Here is a 26,216-nt window from a genome sequence, read left to right on the forward strand (position 1 = left end):
AGTGTGGGTGCTTACTCACATTTTGAAAAATAAAAATGCTGTGGGGCCCTCAGAGTATATGGGAAATCTGGGTAAACTGCCCGGTTTTGTAGACTTCACAAAAGAAAGGCAGAGTTTTAAATGACTTACCAGAGCTCATGGTGGTGGCAGGACAAGGCTTCTGCAACTGGGGCTCTGAAATGCTCTGCAGAAAAACAAACACCACACAATGACTGGATGAAGGCAGGTTCAAGATAAATCCCTATGGCTAGCATTAAAAATGCAAGCACTGTAGCCCTTGATGAAACAGAGCTGAACCAGGAGTCGCGGGGCCAAGCTCGTCAGGCTCACAGCTGGCCACATACTTTGTGACCTTGGGCACATCATTCAACCCGCAATGAAATGTATCCGTTTTAATTGTATGATTAAAGTTTTAACAAATAGACGTCTTAAAATCACCACTCAAATATATAGATAGCATTTCCATCATCTCCAAAAAGTTCCCTGTGCTTCTCTACAATGGGTATTATCATCCCAATACCCTAGGAACCATGGCTCTGCTTTCTGTCCTCATTAACTTCTCTCAATGGTGTTTTATAGTTTTTTGAAACACAGGTATGGTGTGTATTATGAATAGTGAGTTCTAACTGAACACATGTGTTTAGGTCACACAGTCAGGAAAGTGAGTCCTCAGGGTATGCAGAACCTTGACACTGAAAGTGTTGTCCCAAGACCATCAGTACTGGTATTAGCTGGGAGCTTATTAAAAATGCAGAAACCCAGACTCCACTTTTTCTACATAACTGAATCAGAATCTGCATTCTAACCAGAATACAAGCAAGTCCCTTTGCACTAGAAAATATACCAGAAAAGACAGAGAGAAAAATCCTTGATTCACAAATTATGTAATAGGAATGTCAAAATAGGGTAAAGGGTCCACATGAGGAGACATGCTTAGTTTCCCTTTTTAACAAGCTGGATTTGGGCACTGGTTTCCCTTCTCAGTTGCTTTGCTTACTATTCTTACACTGACAGAGTAGAATTGTGGAGGTGAAAAGAAAAATCATTCTAAGTCCTTCTCTGTAAGCCAAACCAGCACTAACTTTGCCTGTCACTCGAATACACGTGAGATTATTCATGACCTTCAACATCCCCTTAAATTGTTCTCTAAGCTGTGGAAACATTTGTTTTCAGTCAAAGAGCACAAACTTGCTGTGTTCAGTACATACTCCCATTTTCTCATCCTACCTTTACAATATCTCAGATTGCGTCCCAGGACCCAAAGGGCTATTTGTGATTATCAGCAAATGTTTTTTTATTGTCACAATCATTTCATTATGTTAAGGCTTTACTCAATTTTAAAGCATATTGAATGTTTGATTTAACTGTGAAACTATCTTAACAGAAACTATTTCTATTCCTTTGCAGTTCTATCTTTAAATGCATAAATAACATTTACACAGTTATAAACATATTTGAACAGCTTTGTGTTTTATTTATCTTTATTTATTTATTTATTTCTTGTAGTACTGGGGATGGAATGAGGGTCTCACACATTAGAAAAGCACTCTACCATTGAGCCACATCCCCAGCTCCTTCATTTTTTTTTTTTAGAGAGAGAGAGAGAGAGAGAATTTTTTAATATTTATTTTTTTAGATTTTGGTGGACACAACATCTTTATTTTATTTTTATGTGGTGTTGAGGATGGAAACCAGCACCCCGCGCATGCCAGGCGAGCACGCTACCGCTTGAGCCACATCCCCAGCCCCTCCTTCATTTTTAAAAACAGCTATTTCATGAACATTTTTCTGGGTTTCTACACAGTCAGTATATTCATCACTTTTATGGCTGTATACTATTTCACTGTAATAGTACTCCACAGTCCATTTACCAATTTCCTCTGCACAGTCTCATTTAATTCATCTTAATTTAAAAGTGAGTACAAAGCACACAGCCACTTAGGCTGAGGAAGAAATGAATAGAGATAATGGAGCTATCACACGAACCAAGCAAAAAAAGAGGCCTCAACTCGCACTGAAGAGTAGTCACTGTCACTTGGCGGTATCCTTTTGTACATTTTATGCTTCTTAGTACAGAAACTATTAACTTCTAAGTGTCAGCCCCACTCTTACTTATAAACTGATCTAAAGTAGACACGGTCAGGGATATTATTCAAACATTTAACCATCACTTTGCCACAGCTGTCCACCAACCGGAGTAGACTTCAGTTGTTGAGAGCCACAGCGGAAGAGGCCCCAGCAAACTTCCAGCTGCCAGCTGATTGGCTCCTCTGCGGTGATACTCATTGGGCTGTTTCCCTGCCCTTTCAGACCACGGAACTGCTCATTGGGGGACCCTTTTGGCTCCGCCCATGCAACCCAGCCAATTGGCCTCGAGAGCAGAAGGAGTGGGGGATTGAGAGGCTTGTGAGAAGCTGGTGGTGGCAGTTGGGCTCTGAGGGAATTCCTGAAGAGCTCGTGTGGTGCGGCATGTGTGTGTGTGTGTGTGTGTGTGTGTGTGTGTGTTCTAAAAATAAAGTTCGTTCCTGCTTGATAAGTGGCTCGTGAATTGTGCCCAGCCAGACTGCGGCATTCAGTTGCAGCCCTCTCTGGGAGGACTCTCCTTGAGGCTGGTGTTAACCATTCAGTGGCTGGATGGAGAGAGGTAGAAGGACAGAAGCAGAGTGGACCCAGGATAGTATGAAATAAACCATTTCAATACTTCAAGAGCTCGTGTGACTCTAGCAGGCATGAATGACAACATATGGGTGAGTACCAGGTCTTCACTTTTAAGGTAGTGGGTTCTGATGCATGCTCTCACTTGGTGACAGTTTGAAACTACACAGGTGACATAAAGAAGTAGGGGGGCAATTTAAAACACAATCAAAACTGCAGCAAGGGTGGCAGTGGCAGCATGCCAAGGACGATGCCCAGGGTCCAAGCCTCACTAAGGTGACAACAGCAGCTACATCCTACTCAGACTCTTCCGGGGCCTGACTGTGGCTCTGACCCAGCCTCCTTGAATTGCTGCACAGTTCTGATTACAGTTTTCCAGGCTTCAATAACCCCATGAATCTGTAACCAGAATGTTGCCAATAAAACCCTTTTTAGCTGTAGCCCACAAGAATTGGGTTCTGGTTATTTGCAATCTAAGAACCTTGACCAGTACCAGAGAGAAAGGAGGAGTCCCAAAGGATTCACCTAATAGGAAACTATTCCTTTCTTCCAAAGTGAGGCCAGCCAGATCTGAATCCCGGGACCCAGCAATGGCTTTGTCTCTACAACCCGAAGAGCTCACAGTCCGGGCAGCGAGCTGCATCAGGAGGCTGCACAAATTGAACCTGACCAGAACCCTGGAACCTCTGAGGGTCCCATCTAGCCCTGCTGTTTCTTTAGAGGCAGTGCCACCTATTACAATCAGATGCAGACTCGAGAGCTTATTTTACATAAAAACCTTTCACACCTAACATTTCTTTAAAAACCAAGCTGTAAAGAGCTTATTTGGTTGAGTGTGTGGTGCAAATCTTTGGAATGTCTCCTACGAGTACCCTCCAAAGGAATCAGGCACCTTGGGGTAAAAGCCAAAGGGAAGAAAAGGGTCATCTAGTGACAAAACCAGACACTGGCAGGTAGACAGTTTTTCCCAGTGGGAAACCTAAGCAATGTCACAGTGTGAGTGGGCCAGCAAGAGCTGAGCAGCCATCCCATGCCCTGGGCTGTGGGCCCTACCTGACTTTGTCAAAGCATCCTAGCATCAACACAACATTCCACTGAAAGAACAAGATGTGAAATATCTACAATTGTTAAGAAAGCATCCGGATAATTAATGGTCCTGCAAAGTCCCTCTCTAAGATGTTTTGATAACAAAGAATGAATAATTGCTAAAAAGCAAAAACTATACTCATGCTTCCAGCCGAAAAAGGATCAAATTACTGAACATGGATTATTTAATAGGGAATGAAAGGAGGTCCTTATAAGGCTAGTTTGGGGAATGTGACTAAGGAGAAACTGAATTTATACAGCAGAGTTTCTTGGAGGAGAAGGAGTCCTCGGTTAACCTGTCACACGGTCCTTCCAGCTTCTCCTATACACTATGGTGTTTGGCCTCCATAGCTCCTTCCTGTCCCTGATACTAGTTTGTAAATTTCCAGAAGGGAATGACTGTGTCTGTCCTCAGCACTGAGTATGCAGTGGGTGCTCAACCACTGACTTTGTTTTACTTCTATTTAGCCTTGAGAACCTAACTTTGGAGTCTTACTTGCAGAAGAGTCAAGACCCTCCTTACTGCGTAAGAGGGAGGCAGGTCCCCGCTCAGACAAAACCTCAGTTAGACTCTGTCTTTGAAATCCAGTCTGGGACTTGATTTTATATATTTTCAGCTATTTCCAATGGCTTGTGAAGAATAGAGACAGCTCACAAAGCCCCAGAATAACGCTCAGCCTTATTTCTTTGTACTTTGCTGATCTACCAGCTCAAGAGCCACATTTCTCCAATTTTTCGACAGCTCCTTCTCTTCTCAAGCTCTATTAATGTCACTTCTCTTCAAATGTACTCTCTACAGTATTAGAATGGGTGCAGAAGTCTCTTCAGAAAGCCAGAAAGGATAAACACTGAGTCGCTGACACTTCCTTTCAAGAGGAAGAAACTAGGATAAACTTGACCCTGACATTAACTTTGGTCTGGAATCCCAGGAATGGCTGGGGGCTCAGAACACCACAACCTGAAGGTTTCTATGAAAAGACCAATGTTTCTGGAGAGGGAGCAATAGGAAAACACAACAGAAAGGCCATCCCCCACATCCTCCCATCTCCTCTGGGAGTCTCTCCAACTTGGTTTCCGTTCTAACCAATTATCTGAAATGGCCTTCACAAAGGTTTCCAGTGCACACACATGGCCAAGTCCAACCGTTTCTGCACTAGTCAGACCTCACTGAAATACCCACTGCAATTAACTCCTTCCTCCTCCCCCCAAGACACTTTCTGGTACTGATTCAAGTGTCACCGTGAGCTAATTTACATTGGGGCATGAGGAGCCGCCTTTTAGAGCAAGGATCTCTGTATTTCTTCTAGGAGTTTAAGAGTCTGAGAGGGTCATGAGCTGGTTCTAATTCCTTCCCAAGTACATGCTCACTTCCTTGAGGGTTTCACCTGTACTACTAAACCAAGAAGGATCCACGCAGTTTCCTTTACCCTTTCCTAGAGTTTTCCAACTACACTGGAAGGACTCCATGAGCTCTGTCCCATAGGCCATGAAGTGGGCACCTACCCACCCACTCCCCACCCTCTATATCAACTCTGGGCAATTGTGCTTTTATCAATTTCATTCATTTATACCTCATGAGTTTTCCCTGCGTAAACACATTCTGTGGCAACTAGTTTTAAAAAGGAAAAAATGATCATAAACCAAACATTTAATCTACCTTCTTATTATCTGGGTGCAGAAACTGAGATTCAGAAAAACAGTCTCCCTTCTTTAATAGGTCCTGCTTTTTGGTCCTTCTACACACTTCCCTCCTACCCCTCTTTTATTTCCTCGACCAGCCTCAACCTTGTAACCAGTAATGAACACCAGATGACAATCAGCCCTCCACACTTAATAGACCAAATGTGTCACTGCCTCCTTAGAATCTTTCAATGGTGGGCTGTGGTTGTGGCTCAGCGGTAGAGCACTCACCTAGCATGTGGGAGGCCCTGGGTTCGATCCTCAGCACCACATAAAAATATATAAACAAAGGTATTGTGTCCATCTATAACTAAAAAAATAAATTTTTTTTAAAGTCTTTCAGTGGTACCCACAAGACGATATGAAACCCAGATAACCAGCTATAAAGCCCAGCTGAGTCCATTGTTCACTTTTCCCATTCTCTCTGCCCTGCCTCTGCCGCCACATCCCCAGTGCCCACCAGACAGTGAACACCTGGTAGGCAGAGATGGCTTTATTCACCCCTGCACCCTAATATCTGGTATGGTGTCTCATTCAGAGCAAGCTCCCCCTGATGCTAGTGAAGCTCTGTCCCTCCAGAGTATCTGTGTGAGGAGGAGATCAAGATGGCTTAATAGATAAGGTCACTTTCCTGAATGCTCCATGGCAGCAAACCAAAAAAGCAGATGGGCAGCTTCTCGACAGGGTGGGTTAAAAAAAAAAAAAAAAGTGGGGCGGGGAACTTTACTAGGAATTAACACTGGACATTTGAAGCAGATCAGGGACTCAGGGGGTTGAATATAATAAAATAAGGAAGAAATCCCCAGCTCCACCATTACAGCTGCCACTAGAGGCACCAGCCAGAACAGTCCCTCCATAAGCAAATTGAAGGGACAAGGGAATTAAAGGAACCTGCATTTTTTTAGGAGGACTGAGGTGTGTCTGGGTACAAAGAGATAAGAGATCAAAAACACTGCCCAACTAAACTGAAAGGTGTGCTGCACAATATCCCTGTGTGGGGAAGAAGCACACCTCTCCCGACTGCCCACATAGGAACAGAGGAGGGAACCATTTTGCAGCTGGGGTGCGGGGCCTGGCAGATGGGTGAGCCAATTCCTGGCAAACCCAAGTTTGGCCCAAAATCAGGCCTGGAAAACTCACACTGCTCAACAGAGAGTGTGCCGAAGTGACCAGGAGAAAAATCAAACATGGAGAGGGGTTTACACAGGGTAATACAGGTCATGGAAACCCACACACACACACACACACCAATCTGGCCACTTGCAGGACTGACGGCCTGGCTGGGAATTTGTAGGAATTCAAAGAACTGGGGCAGGAGAGATTGAATTTGGAGACTGAACCCAAGAGACCAGGAAACAGGCAGGTAACAGAGGGGACTAAGAATTGGCTCCTCCATTGTGAAATCCAGGGGAAATCCCGGGGTTCAGTCTTTCAGTATGGACCAGCTACTGCTAGGCCCTGGATGTGCACTGATTTAAAATCTTTAGACCAATTACCATTCAATGACAAGAACATGGAGCCCACTTAAGCCTAAAACCCACCTCCAAGAGCTCCCCCAATGGGATTTACTCTTAACACTCCAGCAACCCCACCCAGAGGGTAGAAGAGTCATCACATTCCAGCTCACCCCACCTAATATTGCTGAAAAGGGAAGCTGAGAATCTTTTGAACTCCAACAGAAACAATTCTTTAACTTTTCAATGAGATTTTTTTTTTTAATTTTTTTCTTTTTTCTTTCCTCTAATTGTGACCTAAAGTGCTTCATGGACATTTAAACATATTCATATTTGGGGTTTTTTCCCCTCGTTTCTAGCACTTTTGAAGCTGGTTATTTTTCATGGATCAGTTTTTTGAGGACTAGAATGTTTTATTAGTATATTTTCTTTTGTGTTTTTTAAAATTTTTTAATTTTCATTTTATATATTTTTCTCCTACTTATCTGTTTCCATTGACTCTCTATCTTTTCTATTAATAGCCAAATCTCTATTGTTCTCTCTTTCACTCTTCCTTTTTTACTTCTATTTCCTCTCCTCCTCCCCCCTCATAATTATTACATCCTACATCACTCCAGTTCTCTCCCTGTTCACCATTCTCATTGTAAACCCTTTTGCAAACTTACTGTTTTTACTGCAGGCAATAACTGATCACATAATTTCTGCTTATTGTGACAATTAACAATGCTGATGCCATAGCAGGAACTATTTGGTTTAATGCTGTATATTGTTTGCATCAGTTGTTGTTATTATTTGTCTCCCCCTAAATGGTGAGGTACTAGAAACCATCAAGGATTCTATAAGTTCACAGGGTAGAAACTCTACTGCCTCAAATCCATACTGTTAGATGGGTAGACACATAAATAACATGACAAGTCAATGGAACAAATCACCTTAAACAAATCAAGATACTTCAACAACAGAATCCATCAATACCACCATGGAAGAAATATCAGAGAAAGAGTTTAGAATGTTCATAGTTAAACTGAACTGCAAGGTAAAGATGTAAGGAGTGAAATCAGAGAGAAAATACAGGAAGTGAAAGATCACTTCAACAAAGAGATAGAAATTCTGAAAAAAAAATCAAGCAAAAACCCTCAAAATGAAAGGATTAATAAACAAAATTAAAAACTCAATGGAAAGCATCACTAGCAGACTAGACCATTTGAAACACAGTTTCGGCAATGAAGACAAAATATATAATCCTGAAAACAAAGGTGATCATGGAAAAAAGATGTTAAAAGACCATGAACAGAACTTCCAAGAAATACAGGATAATGTGAAAATACCAAATATAAGATTTATCAGGATAGACGAAGGCTTGGAGATACAAACCAAAGGAATGCATAATCCTCTCAATGAAATAATATCAGAAAATTTCCAAAACCTGAGGAATGAAATGGAAAATCAAATATAGGAGGCTTACAGGACCCTGAATATACAAAATTACAACAGACCCACACCAAAGCACATTATTATAAAAATGTCTAACATACAGAATAAGGACAGAATTTTAAAGGCTGCCAGAGAAAAATGACAGGTCATTAGAGGGAAATCAATCTGGATCTCAGTTGATCTCTCAACCTAGACCCTCAAATCTAGGAGTTCTTGGAATAATACAATCTCTGAAAGAAAATGGATGCCAGCTAAGAATACTATACCCAGCAAAGTTAAGCTTCAGAATTGATGATGAAATATAAGCCTTCCATGATAAACAAAAGTTGAAAGAATTCACAACTAGAAAGCCTGCACTACAAAACATATCAATAAAATATTTCATGAAGAAAAAATAAAAAATAAAAGTGAAAACCAGAAAATGGAGGAACTATACTAGAAGAATAGTTAAAGGAGAAACTAACTCAAATTAAAAACCAGAAATAAACAAAAATAATGGGGAATAAAAATCATTTGTCAACAATAACATTTAATGTAAATGGCCTAAACTCATCAATCAAAAGATATAGACTGGTAGGCTGGATTAAAAAACAAGACCCAACAATATTCTGTCTCTAAGAGACTCACTTCAGAGGCAAAGACATCCACAGACTGAAGGTAAAAGGATGTGAAAAAAACATATCATTCACATGGATCTTGTAACAAGCAGGGGTTTCTATCCTCACAGCAGATGAAGTGGATTTCAAGCCAAAGCTAATGAGAAGGAATAAAGAAGGTCATTTCAAGCTGCTTAAGGGAACTATACATCAACAAGATATAACAACTGTAAATATTTATGCCCCAAACAATGGAGCATCTACATACATCAAACAAATCCTTCTCAATTTCAAGAACCAAATAGACCACAGCACAATAATACTGGGTGACTTCAACATGCCTCTTTCATCGCTACATATATTTCAAACAAAAACTAAATAAAGAAGCTATAGAACTAAAAAAAAAAATTCATAATTTTGACTTAACAGACATATATAAAATATTTACTCCACCAATGACTGAATACACTTTCTTCTCAGCAGCACATGGATCCTTCTCTAAAATAGACCATATCTTAAGTCACAAGCGACTCTTAGCAAATACAAAACAAAAAAATAGAGATAATACCTTGCATTCTATCAGATCATAAGGGAATGAAGTTAGAAATCAATGACAAAATAAAAAATAGAAGCTACTCTAACACCTGGAGACTAAATAATATACTATTGAATGACCAATGGCTAGCAGAAGAAATCAAGATTATCTGAGCACACTTCTCCTCTTCCCTTGCCAACACCCTCCATCCCACACCTAACAAAGCATCCTACTCTTGACAATTATTCCATTCTCCTGGCCCATGCATCCTTGCACCCACTATTTTGTTCCATCATCTCATCCATGGACCACTACCATGGCCTAATAAGCCTCAAATTGCCCTATATTCCATGTACCACCATGTTCTGACTTCAGCAACAAAGAGTTCCTGGGTCAAATTTCAATGAGGAAAAAAAAATCCATGGGCCCTGGAAGTTCAGAGGGGTTGGCTAGGCAGTGAAACTCTTAGGAAAAAATAATGTTATCTACAAACAAAGGCTTGATGATACAATTCAAATAGCATTCTTTTTTGGCAGGGGATGGGGTAATAGGGATTGAACCCAGGGGTGTTTTTATCATTGAGCTATGCCCCAAAACCTTTTTAAAACTTTTTATCAGACCTCACTGATTTGCTGAGATTGGCTTTGAACTTGCAATTCTCTTGCCTCAGCCTCCTAAATTACTGGAATTACGGCGTACACTACTGCACCCAGTCTCAAATAGCATTTCTTTGGCTTACTTACTTAGGGCAGTGCTTAGCAGACCAATATGATCAGATTCAACTGCTATCTTTGAAGCCATCACAAGGCTATAGAATAAGAGAAGTCCCATTTAAATGTAATATAATCAGATGACCCTTCTGCTAGCAATTTGGAATAAGTGTGATCAGAGTACAGAAAAAAATAGGGAATAAATTTTGCATAAGAGAGAATCAAGGGATGAATAAATAAGAAAATTCCCAAATGTTCAAGAAAATATTTCCTAAAATCTTCTCAACTATCACACTTTGGGAAATAATGATCTAAAAATTCAAGTCAAAATTCCTTAACATGACATAAAGCCCTGTAAAGGAAATTGTATAGATCCTTCTGGATTTAGTGGTCTAGATGAAACCCTCAAGGAAATCAGCATGTAGTTGGGAAGGAATGAGGACCAGCTCATGGCCCTCTCTGGCCCCTTAACTCCTAGAAGAAATACAGAGGCCCCTGTTCTAAAAGGAAGCTCCAAGACCTCATTCCAATTCCTTTTCCATTCTTATCTCCCTTACTCCATAAGGCCTAAACTCCATGTGTCTCAGACTTGCCATTCCTCACCACCCCCCCTGAACTTCAAGGCCAGTCCTGAAAGCCAGATACACTAGACCAACAAAAACTAAAGATTTTTTTTCTTATTTTGTTTGGCCCTATTAGAAGCCATGGAGATGAGGAACTCATTTTAATAAGACCCATTTATGATCACAGAATTCAGAAATCCCATGCCCAAGCTTCCACTAAAACCATCACACTCTCATTCCAGGCCCACATCAGAGAAGGTTAGATGCAAAACTAGAACTAGTAAATCTGCAACTACTTTTTACCTATAATACTTAAGTGAAACCTTTAAATAAACATACAGTATTGATTTCTGCCAATGAAACTGCCAATAAGCAAAGAATAGTTGCAAGTCATAAAAATGCAATGTTGAATATGCCTCAAAGAATACAGTTCAGGAGATAATTCATAACCATATATTACACTGTCTATTAAAATGCATGCTTGCAGCAAACCTAAAAGAAATGGTTAATATCCTTATTTCACAGTACACTTACACTAAGTTCACAGAAAAAAAATTAAAAGGATTAAGAAATAACTCCCAGAAGAGAAAAATGTGAACAACAAACAAATCTATGAGAAAATGTTCACTTAACCTCACTAGTTTTTAAAAAGTATTAAAATAATGATTAATCATTTATTCTACTTCTTAACATTAGTCCACAAATTTTAAAAAAATAAACACTCATGGTTGGCAAATGCAGAGACTGCTTTGTTTTCATACACAGCCAATGATACTGTAAATTGCTACCACTATTTTCAGCAATACGCAGCAAAGAACTGAGACCTCATTCTCCTTGTGCTTTAAGGGAATCTAGCCTAAAGAAAGAACTTCATGTAACACTAAAATTATGCCTGAGATGTTTTCCACAGCTTTATTTAAAATAGTGAAAAAATGAAAACATTCTAGTGTTTAGTTACAGGGGGACCAATTACTTGTCCACATAGTCCCTGGGTGGACTATTGAACAGTTATGAGAATAATGCTTCTGTATACCACACAACATGGGGAAAGGCTCTTATCAAAATATCAGATGAATACAGCAGGGTATAGATCTGTGTAGAATTTGTTATTATAATTATGTTAAAGCAAATACATGCGAATATTTGAAAGAAAATATGTCCAAATTCTAATAGTAACTATAGTATCAGGAGTTATAGGTAACTTTTTTCTTTATAACTATATAACATGTGTGTGTGTGTGTGTATTTGTGTGTGTGTATAGTTATATATAGCTATAGCTATATAGTTATATGGTTAAGTATCATCTATCTGAAATGCTTGAGAACAGAAGTTATTTTGGATTTCAGACTTTTTCAGATTTTAGAATATTTGCATGTAAATAATGCAAGCTCTTGGGGATGGGACACAAGATGAGCATGAAATTCATCTATGTTTTACATATGCCTTATATGCATAGCATAAAGATAACTTTATAGGTTATTTTTAGTGTGCCTGCATCTTGAGTGCAATCTGTCACAGGAAGTCAGGTGTGGAATTTTCTACTGTGGTATCCAACTCAAAAAGTTTGGGAATTTAGAGCACTTCAAATTTTGGACTTTCAAATTAGGGATGTTCAAATAGTAGTGCATTTATTTATTTTTTTAATGAAAAGTTGTTGTTGTTTCTAGTCCCTATTTGGTATCAGATACACGATTGTTTAATCTTTAGAAATTTCAAGAGAATATTCTAAGAGACCAGCTAAAACAAATTCCACTAACAATCTTGTCGTTTAGAATGATAGCTCCACATGATGCATTCTTCCCCAGGACTAATAGCAACTATTCCAAATGTAAATTTGAAACTTCACTGAAAGTATACTAGACCTGCCCAAAAGTCAACATGAAACACTGAAAACATTAACTTTTCCAACATTAATCAAGTGATTGCTTATGTTTAATGAAGACAAACTACTCCCAGGCAGTTCCTTATGAGGACAAGGAGGGGAATGACTAAAATGTTCAGCCAATTTTCCAAAAGAGGCAACTGCACCAAAACATTTTATTTTAGAAGAGTCAGGAGGGGCTGCCAGGTGACAATACACATAGTACCTTCGTTGCTCCTAAACCTGTGCCCTGTCAATTCCCTGTTCCTCACCCAATTCCACGGAATTCCAGAGCCCTGAGCTCTGGCTCAAGTTCTTAATATGTACAACCCTGGGCACACAAAGTTTCTGAAACATGTACTCTTACCCAAGACCATCCTCTAAATGTGAAAACTGGCCCATTTGTGTTTCCCAAATATGGTCATGTCTACAGAACCAAAACAAGACTGTCTAATTGTGGTATCCACTTAAACAATCCAGATCATTCCCAAATGTATGAGATAAAAGCAAAACATTTTAACTGTTTAAATCGTAAATACATAAACTCAAAATAAAAGCAAGCCTGGATAGAGATGCCATGTTTCTTCTGAAGTGATGATATACAATGTCTACCTTTCAAGAAAGTATGAACGAGAAAATATTTTGAATTCTGAGGAGCGTCAAGGTTGGGCCTTAGGCCACACTGTAGATAAATGAGACTAAGAAGGTACTGTGTATGAGTAGAAAAAAAAATCTAAACGGGCTTTGAAAAGGGGCCTGTTAGAACTTGAGAAAGGGAAAAAAAGGCTGGGTTTGGCATGGCAGGAGAGGTGTCCTTCTCACCCAACCCACACATGGTTCCCACTCCACTTTTCTTTTAAGCCATAAAATTCTGAAGGCTACACATTCACCACATCCTATATTATACAGACATCTGCAATCCAGGCCTATTCCAGCTCAGGAATGAGGGGACAGAGGCTCCATTCAGTAAAATGACTGAGTCTTTTGCGTACATAACTTAAATACTTCAATTCATAACACTGACTTATTCAAAAATTGCTTGTTTTCCCTAAGTTTTGTCACTTTACTGAAAGTATACCAAACCTTCCCAAAAGTCAACATGAAACACTGAAAACATTAACTTTTCCAAGAAAACCTCTTTTCTCAGTGATATTTATTTAACAGCTAAGGTGAAATGCATAATACCCACAAACTCAGAATCAGTTAATTCCTGACCTCAGGCTGTGGAGGTCAAGGATCCTTAACGTCTAACTGTAATGAACCTGACACTCAGCTCCTACTACTCACACAGTATTACAGTAACTACTTTTTTCTAATCTCTTCTCTCTTTTTTTGCACTAACTTTAGGCAATATTTTTGACATATCAGGTATAAAATATGCATCCAAGCATTTGAGAATATAATGCAAATTTCCAAAATGGGTTTTCTTCAAACTAAGATGAAACCACTAATATATTCCAATATAGTACCTAGCTCACAGCAAATAATTAATGAAAGATTTTTTTTCTAAATCTGTTGTCTCACAAGTAAGACTGCCTGAATATAGGTTGGCATCTAAAATATACTTACATACTATTATATAAAAATTAATGTATTTGTAATCCCAGTATCTCAGGAGGCTGAGACAGGAGGATCACAAGTTCAACACCAGCCTCAGCAAAACAGCAAGGCCCTAAGGAACTTAGTGAGACCCTGTCTCAAAATAAAAACTAAAAAGGGCTGGGGGATGTAGTTCAGTGGTAAAGCACCCATGAGTTAAATTCCAAGTTCAAAAATCATATATAATATATGAATATATACATATATATTAATGTATGTTATACACACACACACACACACACACACACATGTCTATACTGCAGGCACAGAAGAACCCTGACTCAGCTGGCATCTAGTCTATACTTCTGACTGCAGTTGCTACATGTGCCTTGTGACAGCTGGAAAACAAATCAGGGTCAGAAGAATAAGATTTGCATCCAAACTTGGCCAGAGCCGTGCAAATTAGAAGTGCCTCGCTTGTCAGCTTTAGTTGACTCACTTATAAAATGGTATTAATAATGCCTAATTTAATAAATTGTTCTTAAAATTAAATTTAAAATTTTATGTGAAACATTATAGATTGTGTTGTAAACGGAACATATTCTAACAAACAAGGAATTAGTATAATCTTTTTTAGTCTTTTGTATTATATAAACAAATTATATAATCACTCTTTATCTGCTTATAAAGCTGATGTTACCAGTACTTACTGGTACCAAAAAATCTGACTTTTCAAACTACAGTAGGATTCAAGCACCAAGAAATTGGTCTCCAGTTCCTTCCTATGCAAAATTGGGGGATGAAAGCAACTCTTGGTAAACACATCATGTATTTTAAAACATCAGAGTTATTCTCTCTTAAGGTCTCAAGAAGCCAAACCATCATATAAACTACTGCTTTTGCAAGCAAAGGCTCTGTGCTCACGCTACAGAACAGACAGGTGAACCGTCTCTTCATTTCCTAAAAGATGACTGAGAATCAACCACTTTACATTATGTCATTTCTGATCCTCAGAATATCTACTAAGGTTTCTACACCTGTTGTGCAAATGGAGAAACAGTGCCTCTGTAAAAATTACAAGACTCAGTGAAGAGTATTGTAGGAGCAAGAGGGAAAACTAGAATATAGATCCTGGTTCTGGCTCCACCATGTCCAAAAAAAATGGTCCTTGCATGAGATATCATGTTCCTGCACAAAGACTCTTTGGAGAATACAACAACCTACAACTCCTATCATCTTAGGAGTTTTTATCCAATTGTGGTAATAAGATAATCACATTTATCAATGAATATAAGAGACAGTACCTACCTTGGAAGACCTTATATCCTAGTTGGGGAGAGACACTGATACCCTGGAAACCATACAAATAGAAGAGTGTCTCTGGGCTGCCCTTCGCTGTAGGGAGATGCTGAATGTGAGAATGCAAGACTTCAGAATTTCCTGGAGAATGGAATGACCTGGACACATGCCGACCAAAGCACTCTTTTCTGCATGCTTAATATAACCCTGTAGTTCTTGTGATCTCAACTCCTTTATATAGCGTGTTCCTTAGGAGAAGTTAATACTGAATAAGATCTCACACAGTATTTTCCAGCAGACTCTAGGAAGAAGGATATCCACCAACACCCCCACCACAAATACCTTTAAATAAAAGTAGAGAAACTTGAAAGTATACATAATTTGGTAAGTGTTTTGGTTTTTGCAACACTGGGTCCTGAGCACCGGGCCTCATGCATGGCAGGCCAGCGCTCCACAACTGAGCTGTACCCCCAGCCCTAGAATAAATATAACTTGGATTTGAGTTGCTACTCTATATGATCTGTAGTCAACCTTGCTAAGCCTCAGTTTCTCATCTATAAAAGAGGAATGACGGTAACCATCAATTACATAGTGCCACCACAAGAATTAAAGGAGATCAGGCACACCCTGTGCCTACAACAGTGTTAAGTGTTTTCATAGCAATTGTCAGCATGTTTATCAGCAATAGTATCCAAGGAGGTTCAAACTACTTTCTCCATGGCTGATTTCTCTAAAGAGGTTCTTTATCATCGCAGGAAAACTAATCTTTTCAGGCAATTAAAAGAGCAGTCTCCGGAACTGGGGTGTAGCTCAGTGGTATAGTGTGTGCTTAGCATGCACAAGGCCCTGAGTTCAATCTCCATCAATCCTACTACTATCAGTACTACTACTGCTATACTACTACTACTACTACTACTAATACTACTAATAATAATAATAATAAAAAAAATAATAATAAAAGAACAGCCTCAGTCAGCTCTCCTTTCAAGAAATGTCAACATCTGCTTCCCTTATGAGGTCATATGGCCTGCCTTTCCCCAACAGCACAATCCCCTGCTGTTAAGTTAACTTCCTGTAAGAAGCAAAGTAACTAGTCTATGCTTTCTCCCAAGAGTTCATTCTCATGAATGTTACTGACTAGGTATCACTTGATTTACAGACAAACTTACTGTCTTCCATGTCTTCTGGCACTAACAAGCTGCTCTCACAAGCACCTAAGCTAGAGTTCTCACACGACAGTGTCTAGCACATAGCACAGAACAGAACAGCCTAGTGGATGGAAAGGTGCACTGCAGAGTATATAGAAATAATGGTATACCCAAACTGACCCTGAACACGAGGCAAAGACATTCTGTCAAGCCAGAGCTCCAGGTAAGTTTGGCAGTGGAGAAGTTTCCTAAGTCGAGATTTTAACTTGGCTGAAGCATACAGAGTACTACAAAAAGCTGGGGGATCCGGGACAGGCAGGGTATGTGGGTGGCTGTGCCCTGAAGCCAGGCCACAGGAAAGGCCACCAATACCCAGAACTTTTTTTATCACACACACACACACACACACACACACACACACAATCCTTCAACCACATTACTCTCTGCCCAGGAGAGATGCTCCCAGCAACTTGGATGTGAAAAGCTCCAAATAAGCCTTGATTACAGCAACCACAGGTGACAATTTCTACATTTGTCTTTTCTTGCTTATTTGGAGCAAAAACTGCTGCTCAGAGAGACTTTGATCCTCTGTGCGCACTCCCTAAATCTCATGCTGCCACTTCTGCCTACAGTGCAGCTTTTTTTTTTTTTTTCTGCTCAATTGCCTTAGTGGCTGACAAGATAAAATTACCAGAAAATAAAAGGTGTCAAAAATCCTTTAGAACCCAGAGGCTCACAAACTAAATAGAAAAACTACACTATCAACTGCTAAAATACAATAAAATGGGACAGAGTTAGAGATATTTAAAAGACCATTTCTAAACTAATAAATGTTAAAGAGAATGGTTTTCGGCCCAAATGACCCTGTCTTCACATTCACAGCCCATAGAAATACAACAGTAGGTGCTGGGAGAGAAGCACTGCGTCTGTTCCAGTCAGCGTATCAGCAGGGGCGCAGGTTGAGGGCTTCGTTAAGAGAATAATTAAATGCTTCATACCAATTCTAACCAGTCAAGAGTTCTAGTGACTCTGCCACTGATGGAAACCTCAAGGTCCCCATGTGGGACAAAACAGGGACAAAACAACACTGACTTCTCTGACATGAGGATTGACAGGGCCATTTGCCCGTGCAACACAGTGCTTGGCACACAGGAAGAACACCCTCAACAGGCCATATATTGACATTATTTCCCACTTGTCCCATTCTAACCCTGAAGTTGGAGTAGAGTCAGAGGTGGGTGGAAACCTTGGTTAATAACAGACTCTGGTTAGTCACTCTTTTACTATAATAACACTTTACTGGGTTCTCCATGAAGGAGACAAGGACACTGCCAGCAATGAAGGCTTTTTTGCTTTAGGCAGAGAACATTCAACACAAACGTTGCAGTGACCCCACCCAGGACCCCAAACTGTACAGAAGTTTACAGGTTACAAGACAGCAGTGCTCTTGGCCTTCAGTGACACAGGCTGATCGTTGAGTTTATTAGGAAAGGAAAAGAAGAAAAGAAAGCCAAGCAATATGGTCTGTCTTTAAGAAGGTTTCATGTGGCCAAAGGATTTACAGCATCACAGAATTTGTTTCCAAATGATATGAGCCCTAAAGTCTTTATCAATCCACTGAGATGAGAAAAAGCAGGCACACATCTTCCCTAAAACATAAAGAATGCCCACCCTGCCGAGCAAGCCCTCCCCACAGAGTGGGGCAGCCAAATCAGCAGCAGATGTTCTTCCTACTTTTTAGACGCTGAACTCCCCAAAGATGTGTTCAACTATAGGATGTTTCTTAAGTCACAAGAGCATTAAAATGCCATTCTGAGTTGTTTCTAAAATTTCATCATGGCATCTCCCTCTCCTCTAAAAAACAAACAAAAAATGTCAAGATGAAGATTTGCAACCTCAAGTTTCATTACATTTATATATAAGTCCAAATGCCTCTAAAAAAAAATGCTTTAGCAAGTATAAACTTAGGGAATAAAAGGCTTTTTCCTTTCCGTAGATAAATAAACAAACCATTCACTTAAAGCAAGTCCACAAAAACGCTTCTGAACTCGTTAATTCATTCAATCAAAGTTTGTTAAAAGTGAGGCATTGCAAAATGGATCTCACCGTTTAAGTGCACCGTGTATCTTGCAATCTGGAAATCAAACTACCATAAAGTCTAACAGAGGGGCATTTTTAAAAGACTGTAGATGTGGGCAAGGATAAAGATCCCATACAAGAATCCCCATTCCCCCTTTTTAAAAGTCTGCAACAAAAATCCTTCAGAAAAAAATGTAACTTTAGAACTCTTGGGTTGGTTCCCAATCTGCTTAAAGGGAGCTTTAGTATTTGTGGAGTTTGGTGAATATATCACACTTCTGGAGGAAATCCAGCTTAAGAAGCATATAATTGTAGACTTTTCCCAGATCTGTTTAATAATAAAAGTACAAAAATAAATTTTTCTTCTGTAAAAATGTAAAGTCTAAGTAAACACATTAGATCACAAGGGGAAAAAAGCTAAAATATATTATTAAAACTTACTAAACACAGAAATGAAAGATACTTGAACTCTCAGAATGGTAATGAAGCATTTCAAATTCCCATCTGCTAATATCACAGCTCTAAGAACTAACCAGCAAGCTCAAATGCAGAGCATCAGGTGCAGCCAGGCCTTGGGTAGCATGAAATCCAGGATGACAATGAAAGTTTGCCAAGGGTTGCTAAACTGTCCCCCCAGTGAAGAAGAACAGAAAATCCCAGTGACTCCAAAAGTTGCATGTATGTGTGACTTGAAATATATTCCTAGTTTACGGATAAAGTCCAAAGTTGTGCCAAAGTCCAAAAAGACAGAAAAAGAGAAGCAGGTGGGCACAGGAACATGCCCTAGATGCTGACCACCTGAAAGCTGACTGGAAAGGCCCTTTCCTGGAGTCCCCCAGCCGTCAGCATTTACTTATTTAACAAGAATAAGTGCTGAATCCTTCTAAGTCCTTCGAACAAGGGAAACCCTTCCTTGGTCACTCAGTTCAGCAACCTCATTAAATTCAGAGTGAAGCCAGCTGCCAGGAAGGCAAAGGGCAACCCAGCAGTGGCTCTGGAAATTCCTAGCTAAAAAAAATAAACTGAGTGCCTGGGTCATGGGAACTCATACATCACAGTGTTGGAAGGAGAGTTTTAGGCAACTGTCAGAAAGATAAGAAAATCATCCTAGAGTGGTGCTCTTCCAATCTGAAGACACTTTGCAGGGCTGGGACTGCCCAGAAGCTGAATGACCCAGTGCTGCCTGACCAAGAAATAAAGTGGTTTCTCTGCAGGACACGTCAGATTCACATTCCAGTCCCCCTCACCCCTTGCCTTCAGGGAGGGTTACCAGATGGAGGGAGATAAGGCAGAGGGACAAGGAGTCCCCAAGACTACCAAAACAGTAACTACTTCGATGGGAGGGAAAAAGGTCACAAGAATCATTCAAATTATATAGATACAACTACATATAAAATTATTCACTAAATAGAGGTTTAAATGTTTTATTGAAATCATTTCATTCTGTTATCACTGAAATCTACACAAATGACATTTAGGAGTTGTATTTAAACACAGATATGTGAAATCATTTTTAAATTCAAAAAAAAAAATTTAAGATGAGCAAAGTGATTGTTTTTCCCATGCCCTGATTTTTTTGTTCCTTAAAGATAATCATGACTTTCATATCTTTAGAGAGAGTACCGTACCGCCAGACTCAAATTATCTTTGGCTTTGATTTCATTCCTTGAAAAGCCAAAATTGCTATTTCATATAAGTATGTGGCTAGAAGCCCCTAAGAAAACCATCATTGTCTTTTCCAGAGAATTGGATATTGATGTTACTTTTACTCCAAAATAAATTATATCCATTTATTGAATTAAATATTAGTTATGGTTCTTGATGTAAATGGGATTCTTTTATTCCTTCTCCTCCAAATTTGTTAATTTTTTCCAAATGTATTATTTTATAAATTCCCAAATGGTTTAAGCAATGATTTTTCTCAAGTGTAAGTTTTCTTCTTATGGATACTGAAAAAATATTTTAAATTGCTACTTGCATTGCTGTTCTTAGTCAATGATGATGAATTACAGAATTCAGAAAAAAATAGCAGGAACAATTTTTAATTATTCTCACATATATCTTCCACTAAATTTTTAACTTGTACTTCAAAAATAGATTATATTGTACAAATTGAAAACACTGTTCACAGTGCCTTGAAGTCTCAAATCTCATTCATATATTGGTAAAAAAAAATAACAATAATATTAATAAACCCCCAAATAAATCAGCTTCATTCCGAAATTTTCATTGTAAAATTGAATTCTCTGCATTTAAAAAGATTTTCAATTCAGATAACAATTTAATCTTTTCAAAATGCTCCTATTTTATCAGAGGCTATACATTGATTTCCTTAAGGAAGCACTTAATTAAAACACATACTATAGGTTCTGCTCCCAGATTTGTTGGTTCAGAAGGTCCAAGGTGCCCTGGAATATTCTTTTCTTGCAGACAAAGTTTTTTTGTTTTTTTTGTTTTTTGTTTTTTTTGCAGCGCTAGGGTTTGAATCCAAGACCCTGCACATGATAGGCAATAGGCAAGTGCTCTACCACTGAAATACAACTCCAGCCCCACATAGACTAGAAATATCAGTCAATATGACCAACTTTTTAAAAAAAATATTTTTAGTTATAGATGGACGCAATACCTTTATTTTGTTGTGGCTCACACGTGTCAGGCAAACACTCTACCACTGAGCCCCAGCCTCAGCCCATTACAACCAACTTCTTATAGCACCAAGCATTAAATGCACGGGCTCAACCCCAACCCATCACACAAAGCTGGAAATGTTTATGAATTTGTTCCGTCAATTTAAATATAATTTATAATTCATACTGATTGTGTCAGAATTTCATTTAAGCAGGGAGACAGTTTTTCCCTTTCTTCCTGCAAAATGTTCACAGTGAATAAAACAATGTGTGAATGCAATTCCACTTGCAGCGCCTGCCAGTCACGACTGCTGTTCCATCTGCACATAGTCTGGCATGTGGTTTCCAAATGAAAAAATTTACTAGACGCATACTCATCTATTAACTTAAATATGCTGAAGCTGAATGTTTGGAAAAGCAAAGAATTCAAATGGAATAGACCCTAAACTTAACACCATTTCATATCATAATCCATAAGATAACTAAAATCTTAAAAATGTTGATGCCATCTAATGAGCAAATGTTTACTTTTTAATTAGACAGGTTTTGATTTCTAATACTCCATTCTTACTTTATCCTATCATATTATTTTAAGGGGAAAGTTGTGTTTTTACCAAATATAGTCCTACTAACTATTTGGCAAAAGAAAATAATTCCTTATAAAAATACAATTAGAAAACCCATTAAAATTTAAAAATTCAGCCAGGCACGATGGTGCTCGCCTGTAATCTCAGTGGTTCAGGAGTCTAATGCAGGAGGATAGCAAGTTCAAAGCCAGCCTCAGCAAAAATGAGGTGCTAAGCAACTCACTGAGACCCTGTCTCTAAATAAAATACAAAATAGGCCTGGGGATATGTCTCAGTGGTCAAGTGCCCCTGAATTCAACCCCTGGTGCCTCCAAAAAATTAAAAAATTCAAAGTGGTTGTTCAAGGATATTTAACATTTTTTATCTCAAGAGTAAAGCCTTAAAAAGAGGTTGTTTTTAAAAGCATTTTTGAAACTACTAAAGAAATGCAAGCACACAACTAAACATTTGAAAATTAAAAAAAAAAAAGATCACTAATGGCACTACTCTAACATAACCTCATATGTTTTTGCTGAATTTTCTTATAATCTTTCTTTGTATTATCTGGTTATGATCATAGTGTATGTATAGTATTACTTCATAAGTATTTCCCCAGGGCTATACAAGTTTGAAATAAGGTTTTAATTCTGCAGCTTTTCTATTTTTTTAAAAAAAAAAAAAAAAAGTGTTCCAGGCTTTAGAAATCTCTAAGACCAACTTTCCACAAATACCACTCCTGGTCTGATGAACCTGCTCCAGACAGAGATAACTAATTTCAAGGTAACCTGAAATATATGACACCACTCTGCAACATGTCAACTTCTTTTCTTTGGGGTGGAGATGGTACCCTCTCCAATTGTGCTTCCCATTTCTTTTCAAGTTCCTTTAATCCCAATAACTTTTTTAGATAGGTACCGTGACCAAAAATTTAGAAAAGAAGTAGTGACTGGGTGTCTTCATTAGGTCACACTACCAGTGAGTGATAAAATTGTGAGGTAAAACTCAACCTATATGACCTTCAACCAACACTCTTAAGTCCTTCCTCATACTACAGAGCTGTACCTTGCATTACATTTCCCTTTCTTCTACTCTCCTCTTATTTTAAAATAATCTTTCCATTGCATCCACTTTTATGGTGATTCAGAGAATGTACTTAACAAATCATTCAATGAATTTACCCAGCGCTAATGGAGGGCCTGCTTGGTGCACACACTGAGCTCCACAGTATCACTGCGCTGAGAGGCTTAAAATCCAAGGCACAGAGGCTGCTTAACAGCTAGATAGTGATTTTTGTTTTTAAAGCCATGTGATGCCTGGACATTGTCCATTCCCAAATGCTGAAAGAGTGACAGTAAACAGAAGCTTGTACTGATGCCTCTGAGCAGCTATAAATGACCCCTGCCATCCAAGAAATAAACTAATCCTAGTTAGGGATTCTTCACATCGGTCACTTTGAGCCTTTCCCGGCATAAATTCCAAAGCTGGAATTTGGGGGCTTAACAAATGGAGGCACTGTAAGTAAGGCTTCAGTTTAAAATGAAATGAAGTTTGGGAAATTTTGGAAAGAAATTTATAAAACCTTTCCATAGTTTCACCAGCACCCCCTACACACACCGTCCTAGTCCCAAGCAGCTGTTTGAGTCCAGCTGTTTACTCCCCTGACTTGGCGTTTGTCAGCTCAAGTGGCAGAGATTTCCCAAGTTCCAGTAAACACTCGGCTCTTTTTAGCCCTGGCAGAAGTGCTGAAGGAGGCTGGCAAGGGGCTTCTGGCGGAGCTTGTGCCACAGTCTTACTGGAGAGGTGATATTCTGCAGAGCCTAGCAAAGCAGTGATGGGCAATCGAGGTAGGAGAACCAGCAGGAAATGGGCCCACCTAGGTGACCCTCGGTCATAAATGGCCCCTTCTCCTTCCATCACTAACCACTGGCAATTTTGCATGTCTTTTAATGATAGAGGTCTTTTGCATCTCTCTATTCACATCTTCATCTTCCCTCAGAAACACCATGATTAAAAATGTAGGCTCAAATCCAAATATCAGTTCCACCATTTATTAGCTCTGCAGCCTTGGGCAAATTACCTCAGTTCTTTTCTTCTATGAAATGGGATAAACACAGCCTCCATCTCCTGTAGCAGTTACAAGGCATGGTTGGGATGATACAGGTAAAACACAAACATAGAAGCATCTGGCATGGAGCTGATCGTGGGCAATCGCCTGAGAAATGATGATTGTTAAGGCACTTGCTTTAGCCCATTCTTTGTCCCATGTATGTGACACTTTCTATGCACTTATTTGGCCCCAAATCAAGCAACACTCTGTAGGTGTCCCAGTACTCTGTGCATTCTGCATTCGGGCCCTTTCTCTGCTCATCATCATACTCTATATACACATACTGAGGAGTGGGCAGTTATCTAGCCATGAGGGCCTTTGAAATTCCCAGGAATAAGAAACTCACTCTTACTTGGAGCTGTCTTATACCTTACATAGTGGAAAGTATTCAAAATAAAACATTGCTGAGTGGGTTTAATTATAAAGGACCTTAGAAATGTCTACTTTGACATCTTCGCTACAGTCCAAGCGGGAAAGGAAAAGCTTGCCCACAAGCTTCAGAGTGAATGTGGGACCTGGTCAGGACCAAAACAAGGGCTTCCACCTGCCAATCCCGGGCTATTTCTACCAAAGGACGCAGCCCTGAGTCAAGACACAGCAAACTGGCTTCATCTTTCCATGGAGCAGACGGTAGGGAGAATGTCATGTTTAAGAGGAGCAAAATTCTTTATTCAATGCAAATATTCTTTCTGAATTATAATACGGTGTCTTAGTATAATGAAGGGACAATAAATATGTTGCTTATTTGATTTTATATAAAAAGGCAAGTGATCCTAGGAAATAGAACATCACATTGGGAATTTCTTCTAGATACATCCACAAGGAATTAACAGAATGTTCAAGATAATGAAATATACTGTTTAATCAGGAAGTTCAACTTTTAAAGAATGAGAAATATCATGAAACGAAATGAAATATGCTAGCATTCTTCATAATTCTTCTCTTCCAAAAGGTTAAAGGTATCTGGGGAATACCACTGTGGTCATTCATGACAATTCCAGGTTGTACCACATATCCTAAACTCGCAAGACAGCCCGGGTTCAAATTTTCCATCTCTTTGTAGCATTAACAAAATCCTCCCTAAACTCAAAATTTTCATAAATTTGTAACTGAATGAATCAAGTCAGTAAGCATAAAAATAAAAATAACTTAAGACATATAACATTCTGAAAAACCACAAAAGGCAGACTCACAGGCTTATCACAGAAGCCTGTGCACATGACACAGAACTGATTATGTCTCAGCCACACATGTGACGTGTACTTGCAAGAGCCTCCACTGTGAAGCCAATGCGACAGCAGAGGCAGCTTGAACAACAATGTCAATTCTGTAGCCAGAATCTTGAATTCCCCATATTCATGAGAAAGAAGCAAATGGTGAGAAAGGTGCATATCACAGATTTCTCCTTTAAAAAGAAAAAAGAAAAAAACCTTTCTCACGTCTATTCTGAGGTCAGAAAACACTGAATTCAAACTCCTACACTTTCTATATTATCATCAGAGCAAACCATCTCAAACTGACTTTTTAAAGTCAAAAATAGTCAAATATCACATGGAAATATCACATCATTCAAACTAAGGTACAGTATGATGAAGGAACTTGGGACCTTGATCTTGGAAGACAGCCTCAAATATGGTTTCAAGAAAATCATCTTCTTTATAATGATAGTTTTCAATCAGTTGTAGGGTAGAAAAAGGGGTTGGGGGATTTACAGTTATATAACTCTGTTGAGTAGAATTTCTCATTTTCTAAACATTCCTATTAAAATTTACCATAGAATAATTTTTGAGTTGTCTGAGGCAGGTTGTGGAGGGGGAAAAAATATCTGACATTTAAGACCATTTAAAAACATCTCTCTTATAAAAAGAGCCGGAGGTGTGGCAAGTTTGGGCCTTGCTCAAGCCTGGGGAGAGTCTTCAGCAGTTTAGGGTAGGGAGCTGGCCCAGCCTCAAAGCTGCAAGGCCCAGGCTGGCTCTCCACGCACCCTGAGGCGCCACTGGGCAGAGGCCACATCACTGTTCCTATCTGGGGCCTCAGCCCTCTATTTGCCCTTCAAGGTTCCCTGCTGCCTGAGGAAACATGTGAAATTTTTCCATGAAGGACCTGCTGGGAGGAAGCAACAGGAAATAAAGGCTTACTACAGGGACACCCCGCTAACCAAGAGGTGGGGGTCCATCTGAGAATCAGTTTTCCAAGCAACTTGTTATTTTTACCAGATGTTCTCAAAGGCAGGTCTTGTGCTCAGTGTTTGAGAGGTGTTTTTATTTTTGGCATAGA

The 26,216-nt window shown here is 39.2% G+C and overlaps 1 protein-coding gene and 1 non-coding gene across 51 annotated transcripts in view; one reads left to right on the forward strand and one right to left on the reverse strand.

The window, feature by feature from the left end:
- The window catches only part of Sorbs1 (sorbin and SH3 domain containing 1), a 233,493-nt gene that overhangs the window by 118,634 nt on the left and 88,643 nt on the right, over positions 1–26,216 (reverse strand). For all 50 annotated transcript variants that reach the window (XM_076834760.1, XM_076834737.1, XM_076834754.1 and 47 more), the window contains exon 3: positions 130–184. In XM_076834760.1, the coding sequence (XP_076690875.1) occupies positions 130–139 (10 nt within the window). In that variant the 5' untranslated portion in view covers positions 140–184. The remainder of the gene's footprint in view (positions 1–129; positions 185–26,216) is intronic.
- Positions 5,622–5,694, forward strand: Trnaa-agc (transfer RNA alanine (anticodon AGC)). The gene has a single exon. It is a non-coding gene; the product is annotated as a tRNA-Ala (tRNA).

Source organism: Callospermophilus lateralis, chromosome 15 (genome assembly GCF_048772815.1).
Source record: "Callospermophilus lateralis isolate mCalLat2 chromosome 15, mCalLat2.hap1, whole genome shotgun sequence".
Classification (NCBI taxonomy): domain Eukaryota; kingdom Metazoa; phylum Chordata; class Mammalia; order Rodentia; family Sciuridae; genus Callospermophilus; species Callospermophilus lateralis.